The 13,900-nt window shown below is 36.6% G+C and overlaps 1 protein-coding gene across 1 annotated transcript; it reads right to left on the reverse strand.

The window, feature by feature from the left end:
• Positions 1-5,771: 5,771 nt before the first annotated feature.
• LOC132634340 (glycosyltransferase BC10-like) lies at positions 5,772-10,307 on the reverse strand. Its single transcript, XM_060350600.1, has 2 exons — positions 9,075-10,307; positions 5,772-6,627 (listed from the first exon to the last, which is right to left on the reverse strand). Exons 1-2 carry the CDS (start codon positions 9,684-9,686, stop codon positions 5,986-5,988), a joined length of 1,254 nt encoding a protein of 417 aa, XP_060206583.1. The 5' UTR covers positions 9,687-10,307; the 3' UTR covers positions 5,772-5,985.
• Positions 10,308-13,900: the final 3,593 nt, after the last annotated feature.

The following is a 13,900-nucleotide window of genomic DNA, read 5'->3' on the forward strand; positions in this document are numbered from 1 at the left end:
AAGAAAGATTTAGTGTTGCGAGAAAAAATTATCACAAGATATATAGTGAGCTAAAGGATAAGGCGCACCTGAGGATTGTTGAGGATCGGGCGGACGCGTTGTTATACTTTCTTTACGGAATGTTTTAGTGACGTAGTTGCGCAACCGAATCGATTCATGATTCTGACATTTACCTCGACCTAATTGTTCTTTCGGTGGCACTTCGTTGGTCCGGACACCTTCCGTCTGTACGTTTTTCACATTTTCTCTATCTAGACTTGTATCTATCCGATCTAATTCTGCCTAATCTGTTGGTTCGGTATGAGGTGTCCGTATTTCGTCCATCTGAGTTCCGTTCGTACTTACATTATCAGTATGGTCTTCTTCGAAGTTATGTTGGTTTCTTTCTCCCGTCATTTCGTCCGGAATCACTTTTATGTTGTTGACCAACATACCTGATCCTATAGCAAAAGGGAACTTAGTCTCGTAGAAGTCTATATCTCTTGAGACTAAATATTCATCATTCTCTAAGTCATATAATCTCCAACCCTTCTTTCCTTGGGGGTATTCCAAGAAGACACACCTACGAATCCAACTCTCAAACTTGTCCCTCGTTCTTCCCTTTGTGTGGGCATAGCATAGTGACCCCATCACCCTTAAATAATTATACTGGGGCACCTCCCTGTATAAAATTCATAGGGATTTTCCCATTTAAAACCGAAGATAGTGTTTTATTGATCAAGTACGCCGCAATCAAAGCATATTTTCCCCAAAATTTGATTGGAAAATGACCCTGAAATCTCAATGCTCGCACCATATTAAGAATATGACAGTGTTTTCTTTCAACTCATTCATTCTGTTGTGGTGTCCCTGTGCAAGATGTTCAAATAAGTAAGTCTTCATACATGTGAACTCAATTTCGTTATCACTTCTAACAATCTTCACCCTCTTACCAAACTGCCTATCCACCAAGGCGAAGAAATTCTTCAGGGTTTGGGACACTTCTTTCTTGTCGACTAACAGAAAAATCCACACGGCTCGCTAACGATCATCCACAACAGTCAAAAAATCCAAAGCACCACAAGAAAAAGGGGTTCTATATGGACCACGTAAATCACATATATAATCATTTCAAAGATATCCGAAACTATATTATCACTTAAGAGAAAAACATTTTTTGTTTACTTTGACTTTAGCATATATCACATTCTTTATCTGATCCAATACTACTCCCTTTTAGGCCTAAAGCCGTAATGGACTTAGTTACTTGTGCTGAAGGATGACCTAACCATTTGTGCTAAAGATTGAACCAATCAACTGCCTCTGCCTTCATAGCTCGAATCCATGGCACATTTCCTAAATAGTAAAGTCCATCTCAACGCTCACTCGTGGTAATCATCTTCCTCGTGGTGGGGTCATGTATAGCACACATAAAAAAATGGTACTTCACAATCTGAATGATCAACAAGTTATGGCACATAAATTAAATTGCATATTTACAGATAGTGGAGATTGTAGACCCTTCTTAGATCACGCGTGCACTTTCCGCATGTACAAGTTGGAATCTGTTCATAATTCGCCATTTTCTCCCACAGCTTAGTGAGTTTTCCATAGTAATCCATTATGATCCTTCCCTTATGCTTGCACTCCAAAAGTTCTATCTTTAGTTGTTGCATCCGAGGGCCATTAATAACGGCGAATCCCTTTCGGATGCTCATCCATAATTCTTCATCTTCCTCTTTATGTGAAATCATTAAGCGAAGAGTTGGTTCTATGGTGTTGCGAATCCACGACACCAACAGTAAGTTTATAGTCCATCAATCTTCGAAGTCTGACAACTCTTCATCCGGCTTTTTAATCGTACGATCGATGAAGTCGAACTTAAGGCTATCCTCATGGATCTAGCCCATTCCTCATAATTCTCACCCTTCAATTGGACTCGTGTCACCACTATTCTAGGGTTATCATTCGACGTAATGTGGTAGGGGTAAATTGTTTTTCTTTGGGTTTTGTTTTCTCCACCGGTGATTCCTTTGCAGTCATCCCCGGTTCTTGTGTTCTTTCTAACGTGACTCTGATACCATGTTAAAATCAAGACAGGGACAAGATACAAGAATAATGGGAAATTCTTTCTGTTTTGTATTCATCATAAAGACCTCCTTATATAGAAGTAAGGTCTTCCTTCTTCTAGTCTAATAAGGTAAACCTATTCTAATAGGACTAACATTTTATATTACCATAATTACAATTTATCAAAAATAAAATTATTACAATTATACTAGAATAGGGTTCCGTGAAAATTCTTCTCTTATTAGTACTTGTCTAGAATACCAGGAATCATATCTAAGGATTGCCGGAAACTTGTTTTAACAAAATAAAAGTTAATAAACTAGTATTCCCTCTATTTCAAATTACTTGTCTATAATAATTAGGAAATGTTTAATTCTGATATTTGATAAGAAAATGAATCATGAGTTTAAATTAATCTAAAAAACTAGCTCACGAGGTGAGAACAACCCAGAATTCCAAAACCATATAAGAGACCAATTTCCCATCTCCACATTGATATAAGAATTCAACAGCCCTTCGCACGTCCAGAATTGAACATCTGGAGTATGGACAATATAAGATAAGGGTCCAACATCGAGTAAACCATGAACTGGAATGACCTGACTCTGATACCGTGATAAGAAAATGAACTTTGGGTCTAACTCAACTTCAAAAGCTAACACATTAGAAAATCCCAAGACCATATATAGAGATCAATTTTGTTACACCTCAGATTTTTTTTTCGCGTCATTTATATCGTAAGTTAACTAATGTGAGCTCTTGAGGAGTCATGAAACCCGTAAAAGGCTAAGGATGGTATTAAACAAATGTTAAGCATGTACCATAAGGTTTCGGGGTTGAACGAATCAAAGGTGGCATAACCCGTACTTTCAGGGTTAAACTAGGAGTTCGTAATATGATAAGGAGGTAGTGTTTTAAGGTACTTGAATCATATAATATTCGTATTTTATGTATTGAAGTCAAGCAAGTTGTAAAATAAAAAATCGGCGAAAGTTATCGCAAGTTAAATTCATAATTTTGCTGAAATTTGGGTATAATGTCATTATATACTTGGAGTTATGGAGTGATTCACCCACCAAATTGAAGTCTACGAGTCTAGTTTCCAACTCATTAAACTGTTCGTCGATGCGACGTCGGAGCATAGAGATATTCACGTTTTTACGAGACTGCGCAAGCAGCCCCTTATTGGGGCCCACTATAGCGGTGGCCGACTTAAGGGGCTTTTAATTACGTTTTGGGGCTGATCTTTGGTCATTTTTTTAGCATGCTTCACCCCCACATTCTCTCAAGGTTCCCTAATAGTTCCATAAGGGTTGAAGGCGAATCCAAGTAATTACATCAAAGTTAGTTCTAGTGAAGAAGAACAATTCTTTGAGGTTGTGTTGTCATTGAAGATTGGTGTGAGTTGTGTTTAGCTGAAATCAAGTGGTTGCTACTGGGTTAGGTATGTATAATACTCTACTACTCGTGGTTGAAGTTTTTTCTATGTTGGTTGCATTATTTGAATAAGATACCATAAGAAGATACTTGAGATAGTTTGAGATGTTATTGTTCTTAATGGACTGTTTTGGAAGGGTTGTTTCCATGAAGTTTAAATGGTTGTAAACCTTGTAAAATGACTTGTCTATGATGTTGTTATTATGAATATATTGCTTAGATGTCGAACTTGTTGTTGCTATTGTGAATAAGAAGAGAAAGGACAACATAACAATGGAAAGTTATACTTCTTCGTGTTGTTGGATTGTTGGGTTGTTTGAGTGTGAATTAGGAGATGAATATGAAGTTGGAAGTCCTCCAATTGTACTTAATATCATTCTGGACATGTTGTTAAGCTAATGAATGAATGACTTTAGGGTTAAAGGGTTCAAAAGGGATTCAATCCGAGCTTGCCGCTCGTCGTGTTAATTAGTAGTTTCGTTAGTGATGTATTGTGCCCTTGTTATTGTGAAGATTGAAGTATATCTTGAGCTTATTTGGATTGTGTTTTGGAGGAAAGGAAACAAAGTTATGTTAAGGCACATTTTTTCTTTCTTTGGGCATGACTCCAACGAATGACATGAAAGCGAACGATATTCATAAAATGACTCGATTCTCACTAGTGGTAGAAACGTACATTCTTTGCCCTTAATGGATAATGAATTGAATATGATATTCCTCTTGAACTCTCCATGAATCATTGTTGTTGGTATTTTTTGATTCTTATAAACATTGTATGATTGACGAAGTATCTCACACAATGTATTCGGAGGTATACCGACCTTACGTCATTCCGATGACCTTGTGGTATCTTTCATGGTTCTGATAAGTTTAAGAAGTCTTTCTATGACTCATATATATGCATGCATACATATATAAAATTATGATGAGTCCGTGTGTGGCTCTAATAATGATACTTATGAGTCTATGTATGGCTCCGATGATACTTATGAGTCCGTCTATGGCTCTCATGTTACCTATAAGTCCATGTGTGGCTCCAATGATATTATGAGTCAGCGTGTGGCTCCACCGATAATATATATATATATATATATATATATATATATATATATGCATATACATACTGCATTCATAGATATCATAGCCCTCAGAGGCGATTCCGAGACGAGATTGATCTTCTTGCTCATTCTTTACATTGAGGCCTTTACTTGTGTTGTTGTTTTTGCCTAGGCCTTTACTTATGTTGTTGTTTTTGCCTTACATGCTCAGTATTTTACTCGTAATGATGTCCCTTTGCTTGGAGACGCTGTGTTTCACGCCCTCAGGTCCTGATAGACAGGGTAACGATCCGCATCAGTAGGCTATTCTACCCAGCATTAGTATTGGATCACTCCACTTGTCCTGGAGATTACTGTCTTATTTTGGTACGATATTTTTGTGTAGATACGGGAATGGCGGTGCCCTGTCCCGACCTTATGATGTTCATATACTCTTATAGAGGCTTGTAGATTGTTGTCCTATGTATAGATAGTTTGTATGGCCTCGTCGGCCTATATTTCGCTGGATAGATGACTATGACGGCCTGGTTGGCCTACACTTTCATATCCAAATGTATACATACCATTTTAGGTTGCTTAATGTCAAATAGTCTCCTTATAATTATCAGATTATTATAGGATGGTCCTTCGGACCCATTTACGTTGGTAAGCATGGTTATACGTTATGTTAGTGCTTGGCAAGTAAGGCTGGCTGCCCATCGTGGCCCTCCGATTTGGGTCATGACAAATTTTCCCAACCCACACCATTGTTGCATTGTGGAAACTCAACATTCACATTTCACTCCGAATGACAATATGTTATAGTAAATATGACATGTTCAAAACCACATGATTCAAAAGATATTTTACACAGCTAAATTAATGCATAAAATATAAAACTTTACATTTTTAAACTTCATAACCCATGAAGGAGGAAGTATACCATATACACATGAAAAAAGAAGGAAAGTTTGGTTCTTGGTTTGTGTCAGGTTTAGTCTCTTGAACAATAACAAAGAAGCTACCAAACAAAGACTGAGAAATTTCAAAGTCCCTCTTTTTTTCCTTTTTTTTTTACTTCGGTTAGGGGTTATTCTCGAAGGGAAGACCAATTTTTATCAGTTGGTAGCTAGGAAAAACAATGTAGTACAATTTTTTCTTCGCAAAAAACATATATGTACATAGTAAGTGAACTCAGTGGAATTGTGCAACATTGATCAAGAAGCAGTCCAGTTCCTTAGTCACAATATAATTTAATTTTATTTCTATTTTTTGTTTACTTCTCAGTTCTCACCATTGACAACAAACAACCTATTCATTTGTAACACAAATAACTAGAAGAGAATACGACGTATTGTCAGTCCTGTTGAACACGAGGCAGCAACTAGAAATGATTTAACAAAAAAAGTCAATCAAACAAAAAAAACTAGTGTGATAATATACAACAAATACAAATATCAAATCAGCCGAATTTCATGATTTTAGGAGCAAGCCGCAAAAGCCTATCTAAAGTACTCGGCAAAAACTTCCTAGCAAACAAGTAACACATGTTAGTAGGCTCCCCATTATACTCACATTTGGTCCCATTTCTCATTTGATTAAGCAAATCGGCTGTCACTTGGGGCCGAACAAATTTTGTTGGATGAGGCCCACCTTTGGCCCAGTCAACCCAAGTCAACGTTCTATTTCCATTTTTCCACCAATATCTCATTGTCACAAATGTTGGCAAATAATGCTCGTCCGAGTAACATGCGGGCTTGCAAAATCTCTTGAATAAATGAAAATATTTTTGATCGGAGACTATGTCGATAGCGATCTCCCGATCGACCTCGAACCATTGGGACCCCTTTCGCCATTGGGCGAGGGTGACCCATGGTCGCATTCGCTTGTTGTAACGGCCTCGTCCCACGGGACTCAATAGGTCGTAAGACTCCATGAAGGTTTTCGCAGAGTTCATGATGTAGTTGTAGATTGTGGTGAAGTTATATAGAGGAATGCAAGACTCTGAAAGGAGCACGAAACGCTCGTTTGACAAGTCCAGTAATGCGTTTGCGAGTAATCGTCGTTCTGCTTCCACCATGTTAAATTTTCCCCATTCTACTCGCTGCATATATAGTGAAAAAAAGTCATGTCAAAATGTTAAGTTTGTAATCAACTACACAATTAAATCCTCCAACTAACTATGTGAAAAAATGGATTTTTGCAAATTAAGCTTTTGTTATAGGAATGGACAGTAGTTGCTAAACTAATTGGAGGGAGGCCCATTTATTGATGGTCTGTTAATGTACAAAGTCAAATTCGAATTGACTCGAACTTCCCTAAAAGCCCAGATCATTATCCTTCTCACAGAAAACTGTTGGGCTGAGTCCAATATGGGCTCAGCTTCGAAACTTTTCTGGAGTCCAACATGCTCTTCTAGCGTTTACGTTCAAAAGGGACAATTTGCACGATTATCGTTATTTGGGGCTGGTCTTTAATTTTTGCCACTCAAATTGCAGGTCTTTAATTTTTTCCATTCGTTTAATACCTCGAGGTTCAGGATTCGAACCCAGCTTAGTCAAAAAAAAAAAAAAATCGCAAGGCAGAGTTTCGTAGCAAAATTAAGTCTATTCGGACAAAAGTTAAGCCTTAAGGCGGAGGTTTGCCTTGCCTTAAGACTTAATTTTGGGTAAATATTAAGCCTTAAGGCAGAGGTTTCATAAAAACCTTGCCTTGCGAAATTCTTTTTCTTTTTGACTGAGCGGTGGTTCAGACCCAAAACCTCGAGGTATTTTCGGCCACTTTTATAAGCGAAGGACAAAAATTAAAGACCAGCAATTTGAGGGACAAAATTAAAGACCAGCGCCTTTGAAGGGCAATCCACGTAAAAAAAAAAAAAGGTGCAAAAGAGGATGTCTAAGTACAGAAGAAAGGAATTTGGTGAAGTGTGACAACATATTCAGTAGAAGGAAAAGGTGTGATTGGCAAAAAGAGTAGAAATAAAAGACATCTACAACAAAAAGTGCTTAGCAAAATCTTGTCAAGAAAGGCAGTATTGATGCTTAGATCCTTCAACAAAAAGAACACATTAATTTACAAATACTACACTTTACACTTAAACCCCAAAATTTCTAAAATTCCAAGGCAAAAAAGCATCTTCCTAAAATTTCACGAGTATGTTCGCTAAGTTAGCGACGCTAACTCTTCTCATTGCCGATTTTAGCCGACTATCGTGAAAACTTATTCACAAATCATTAGGGCCTTGCCCTAAAAAGACTTCCATTTTCCTAATACAAGTCGATAGTATCAAATATTTACTGCCTGCCAAAAGCTATAGCTGATAGTATGTAAAGTAGAATCTAAGATTCAAAGTTTATAGGTTTTACATCAATTTCAAGTTAATATACAATAATAACTGGGTTCACAATCGAACACTTATAAATATTTGATGAACTTTTAATATATATATATATATATATATATATATATATATATATATATATATATATATATATATATATATTGGATCTTAGCAAAAACTATTTTATTTACCCGTACGTTACACTCTAGATTTGGTCACTGATAGTGCACAATTTTATTTTTAACCAAGCCCATCAAACAACTGTATTTGATCATAGCTCCGACCCGGGTCATTCCCGGCCCATCACCAACGTCTCGCCACAGGATTATTGACATTAATTACACAACATGTACAAGTGTCGTAAAATAGTCCGATCTTACAATCTTCTAACCAAAAGAATGCCATAATTAAGAGTACCATGATTCTCCATAATTAATGCTAAAAGACGCGTTTTTAAATCACAATACAAACGGTCCAAGTCAACTATATATGGTGATATATATTCATCAAATCAGAATCTTTTTCTATAACGCATGCATCAACAATTAAAACGTCTATACTTGGAATCATTAATAATGAATCTGGTCCAGATTTGGAAACAACGATTTCAGCTCAACTAATCCACGTCTCTCTGCTTCCGTGCTGTCTAATAAAACAGGGACCATTTGATACGGCGCCATTTTTTATTTTTTTTTATTTCCCTCCTTAATATTATTTATTTTTCCACTATACTAGGTTTGTGCGTAATACTTAAAAAGTGAACTTGTAGATCTCTATGTGATGGAAACAAACAAAACATTACTTTGTGAAATTCACCAAAAAAAAAAAAGAGCGCCATTGCATGAATTAACTATAAGCGATTTAAGATATATATACACTCATATAAAATACAAAGGTGATGTATGTTTAACCGGTGATAAAAGGTCAAACCTACCATTTTGATCAGCATTTAAGTAAATGCGGAAGATGAGTAAGAAGAAGGTGCATGGAAAATCCACATTGATAAAACACGAGAAAGATATATAAATAATCAGACATGCCTTTTACCCTAATCATGCGTTGTAAAACAGTGCAGACCTAGGACCAAAGCAGACGATATCACTAGTGAACTTGACTGTGAATTGATTTGTGTAAATATCTTAATCTAAGGAAAATAGAAGAATTAGGAGATGCAGATTAACTAAAATACTAGTGTTAGTAAATAGTCTTACCTTACTTGGTACTCTTCGGCCATGAAATATTGGTCCTTCCCCTGGAGCAGTACCATTGAAGGAAGGTTGAGAATGAATGTAAATCGAATAGAGTCCTTCATGTCCTTCAAAAAATCTTTCCCATAATGGAGCCAATGGCAAACTTCCTCTTGCAAGAAACATAAAAGCAATCTTTGGGGTTCTCTTAAACGGCAAATCCCGTACACGTGGCACCATCGAAGCCCTCCAAATCAACTCTTCATCTCTCATATCATGTTTACATTTTGGTGCCTTAAGAAAATCTTGTAACCCAATTCTAATATGACCTACACTTTTGGTCTCATTGTTTAGCAAATTATATTCACTTAAAACAAATGGAATATGTTGTTGAGGCTGAGGAGGAGGTGGTGGCGCTATTGGTGTAGGAGGGGGTGGTGGTGGTGGCTGGGTTTGAGGAAAGAATAATTTGTTTTGTAATGTGTTAGGAAGATCTTTGAGATAAAAACTTAGTGATATACCAATGACTAGACCGGACCCGAAGAAAATAAAATAGACAACAAGATTATGAAGGTACCTTTGAGAAATACTGAATATTTTTGTAGTAGTGAATTGATGCTGTTGTTCATTCTTCATTTTCTTGAAACTCTAATGAAAAATACTATCAGAGAGAAATGGAGTGAAAAGAGGAGGAAGAAGAAGAGGCAATATATATAGTTGATATGGAAGCAAAGAACTACATGCTCTTCACTTTGTATTTATTATGTGCTTTCTTTTCTAGAATTAGACAGGGACAGATTCTAATTACTAATATTTTAACCTATAAGAAGTTTCGGTTTCCCAAATTGGTATTAATTAATTAACACCCCCAAGACTCTAGTTTCTGATCTAAGAAAGTCACGTTGCAAGGATTTTAATAGTAATATATAAAAATACATGTATTTAATATTCACTTTATTTACCTCTCTTATTTTCTACAACAATTTGAACGTATCAATGTCAATTATACAGTTATTTGTACAAGGTTCTTATCGAAAAGAAACTTAAAGAAAATACTTACTAGTGGGATTATTACAGGAATAATGTGCAAGAAGATAGAGAGGAAACGTGATGATCTTATCATTGCTGGAATATATAAGGAATTGAGTAATTCTGAAAATTAGCGGAGAAAGAATATTCTTGGAGTTGATGTAGAGACATGTTGAGGGCTTTGATGATTTACAGAGTGGAGGGAATATTTATTCGACGGATTTAAGAAAATTTTATTAGTTTTTACAGCTAATTTACAAGTTTGAGAAGAAAGATGGAGGAAGGTGAAGAATTGGAATAGAGAGAAAAGAAAGAAGAAATTGTGTTATGCCAAGTGGATCTCATTTAGTCCAAAAATATTTCCATGACTTCCTTCTTTGTAGGATGACAGCCTTGGGCATTGGCCAGTCCACGTACCTGCCTCATTTTCTCGTTCAATTTTCTTGCTACTATATGCATGTGTTGTTACTTTATTGCTAAAATTACAAAGCCCAAATTACAAGGTGTTGGTCTTTCAATTAACAATTAGAGCAAGTTTTGTGCATTAAGGTCCTACTTCTAAAAGAGCGTAATGTGAGTTCACTGATAATAACTGAAAGGTTGAACCCATCAAATTAAAATCTTAAATCTGCTTCTGTTAAGTTCCCATTTACGGTCTTCTAGTTGACAAAAATAAGAGAAAATCAAACGCTAATTTTTTTTATAGCTTTTTTAATTGAAATATATTAACTTCTGCATACGTCATAAAACAACATATGAAAATTTGGAGAATAATAGAGAAGGATTAGTGGGTAGAAGAAAACAGATTGGAGAACAACACATTATCTTTTCTTTGAATTACTTGGAATGAACGTTGAACAAAGTGGAAGGTAATTCCTTAGCGGTGAGATGGCTGCAAGAAATATTAGAATGTATGTTGTTACGTTAATACTTTCATCAGTTCATAGAGGTGAGGTATAGATGCAAGAAATGAGTATTTGAATATCATTTCACACTTTGGCGTAAAGGAGGATCTCGTATAGCACCGACAATGAGCTGAATTGATGAATGATTACGGTTGATTCTCTCATTGATTTTCACATAATTTTGACGCCATCTTGATGTGTTAATTGTTATTATCAATAAAAATTTCGTGCATTCCTAAAAAAAAAAAAAAAAAAAAAAATGTATGGTCAAACACCGATCAAAGTCCTTGCCTCCAAGATTTGCGGCACTTTCCACTTAACGTGCCCAAAGGGGTGCACTGATTTCTTACTTTAATTTCCTATTCCATTGAATCAAATTAATTCATGTAGATGCACATCTCTTGTCGTTACTACATCACTTATAATTCCCTGACTTCAAAGAAAATTGCCTAAACGTCCATTAATCCGAAGTAAAAGGTTGAGGCTTCTATTAAAGAGAACGATGTCGTTCCCTTGCTCTTCCACTAAGCTACTGTGTATCTTCTAGGCAATCACTAGTTTAACTAAAATTTATTTGTGTCGGTAATGCTGTTGTAAGTCTCTCTCCCACACCGTCAACACGGTAGAGAAGTAGCAGAAGAATAAGAAGCAGGTCTTTGTGCTTTTTTAAAGTTGTATTAGTTATTTTCCAATTACTGTACTTGCAAACGTTGGTTATATTCTGAATAGCAGCCGTAAAAGTGAATAATTGGGAAAGTCATCCATTTGCACGATTGTGCTTTTTCGGGGATGATCTTTAATTTAATTTTTGTCCTTCGCCTAAAATATCCCGAAGTTCTAGATTGAAACCGGCTCAGTAAAATAAAATTAAAAAATCGCAAGACAAAATCAGCAAAATTAAGCCTATTCGGGACTCTCGTAGAATTCCACCAAAGTAACATGTCTACCGTGTTTCGGTAGAGAAGTAGAACAAGCGCAGAAGAACAAGAAGCAGGTCTTTGTGCTTTTTTAAAGTTGTATTAGTTATTTTTCAATTACCTTACAAACGTTGGTTATATTCTGAATAGCAGCCGTAAAAGTGGATAATTGCGAAAGTCATCCATTTGCACGATTGTGCTTTTTCGGGGATGGTCTATAATTTAATTTTTGTCATTCGTCTAAAATACCCGAGGTTCTGGATTTAAAACCGACTCAGTAAAATAAAATAAAAATTCACAACGCAGAATTTGCAAAATTAGGCCTATTCGAGATTTTTGTAGAATTCCAGCAAAGTAAAAAAAAAAAAAAAATCTGCTTGCAAAATTTTGCAAGGCAAACTTCTGCTTTAAGGCTGAATTTTCGTGAGCCTTGCCTTGCGATTTTTTTTTTTTATTATTGAACGAGGTTCGATATTTTCCGCCACTTTTTTAAGCTAAGGACAAAAACTAAAGACCAGCGCCTTTGAAGGACCATCCGTGCAAAAACAAATATATATGAGTATGGGCAATTCGCAGGAATGCCCCTTATTCTGGTGGTCTTTAATTTTTGTCCCTCAAATTGCTGGTCTTTAATTTTTGCCCTTCGCCTAGAATACCCCGAGGTTCTGGGTTCGAACCCTAGCCCATGCATAAAAATTTAAAAAAATAAAAAATAAAAAATCGCAAGGCAAGACTTTTGGAAAAATCTACCTTATGCGGCATAGGTTGCCTTAACTAAAGTTCTGCCGGATCGGGCAGAGATTACCTTATAAGGCAGACTTTTAGTTATGCCAAGGCAACCTCTGCCGGAGACGACATAGGTTGTCTTATGGCATAACTCCGAAGTGTAAGAAGATGAGGAATCTGAACCGACAACAGTCCAATCAGTTGGTTACCTGAACTTTCACCATGTTGGTGAGAGTTCGATTCCCCACTTTGTAATTCATATCCCTCATATTTCATCCACTGTATACCTCGCATGAATATCAAGCTCTCCGCTTAGCTCTGCTGATGATCACGCAGAGAGTGTTTCAACATAGGGTTTCTGAGATCACATTTCCTCCACCCAGTCTTTTATGACAAAGTTGAAACTAATAGCAGAAACAATTTTTTGACAGGAATAACAGAGCAGAGCATATACTGGGCAGGCAACATTAGACTTGACGTTGGAGTAAAAAGAGGGGAAGGGGTGGGGGGTAGCGTTCCTCTGCTTTCACAAAGATATTTCCTTTTCTCTTTAAGAAGACATATACTGCATCGTGTTTTTTTTTTTTTTGTGTTGGGGGTGGGGTGGGGTGGGGGGGGGGGGGGGGGGGGGGTTAAGGAAGACATCTACTGCATCTGTCTGCAGTAACAATAGATTCACACTCATGGCTAGAAACAACTGAAGAAGTTTTTCATGCCAGCAGACTACAAGTAATAGCAAGGAATTGAGTCAGTATAACCTCCCTCAAGGTGCTCAACCAGTTCACCGGAATTCATAGCTATTACACAACCGGAAATCCCAAACTAAGGTGGAAGTCCAATATCGAAAGCTAATCAACGGATACAATTTCCGTAATGTGTTAGTTATGGCAGTAAAAATCCATAGTGAAGTTAGTGATTAGTTGTTTAGAGGGGAAATAAAAAAGGGTCAGAATGCAAGAGGCTACCAGCTAACTCGATCCAGAAAGTTATCAAAAATAAGACAACAAATAATGGCTTCCTGGCAATAAAGAAAAGGACAACAAATAATGGTTTCAGTTATTAGAAGGAACTGCTTGTCTATTGGTTTCTCTCTTTCTTTATAACCACGCCCACCCCCTCACCCCCTTTTTCTCATTCCACAAGGATCCCACTTACCCTCCACATGAGCAGAATCTACCTGTTGGCGGTGGAGGTGCTCTACCACGAAAGCAAGCCTCAAAACGTGATGATTTTCCTTAATTAAAGGGAATAACTCATTTTCTGATGGAACTTT

This window comes from Lycium barbarum, chromosome 3 (assembly GCF_019175385.1).
Source record: "Lycium barbarum isolate Lr01 chromosome 3, ASM1917538v2, whole genome shotgun sequence".
Lineage (NCBI taxonomy): Eukaryota > Viridiplantae > Streptophyta > Magnoliopsida > Solanales > Solanaceae > Lycium > Lycium barbarum.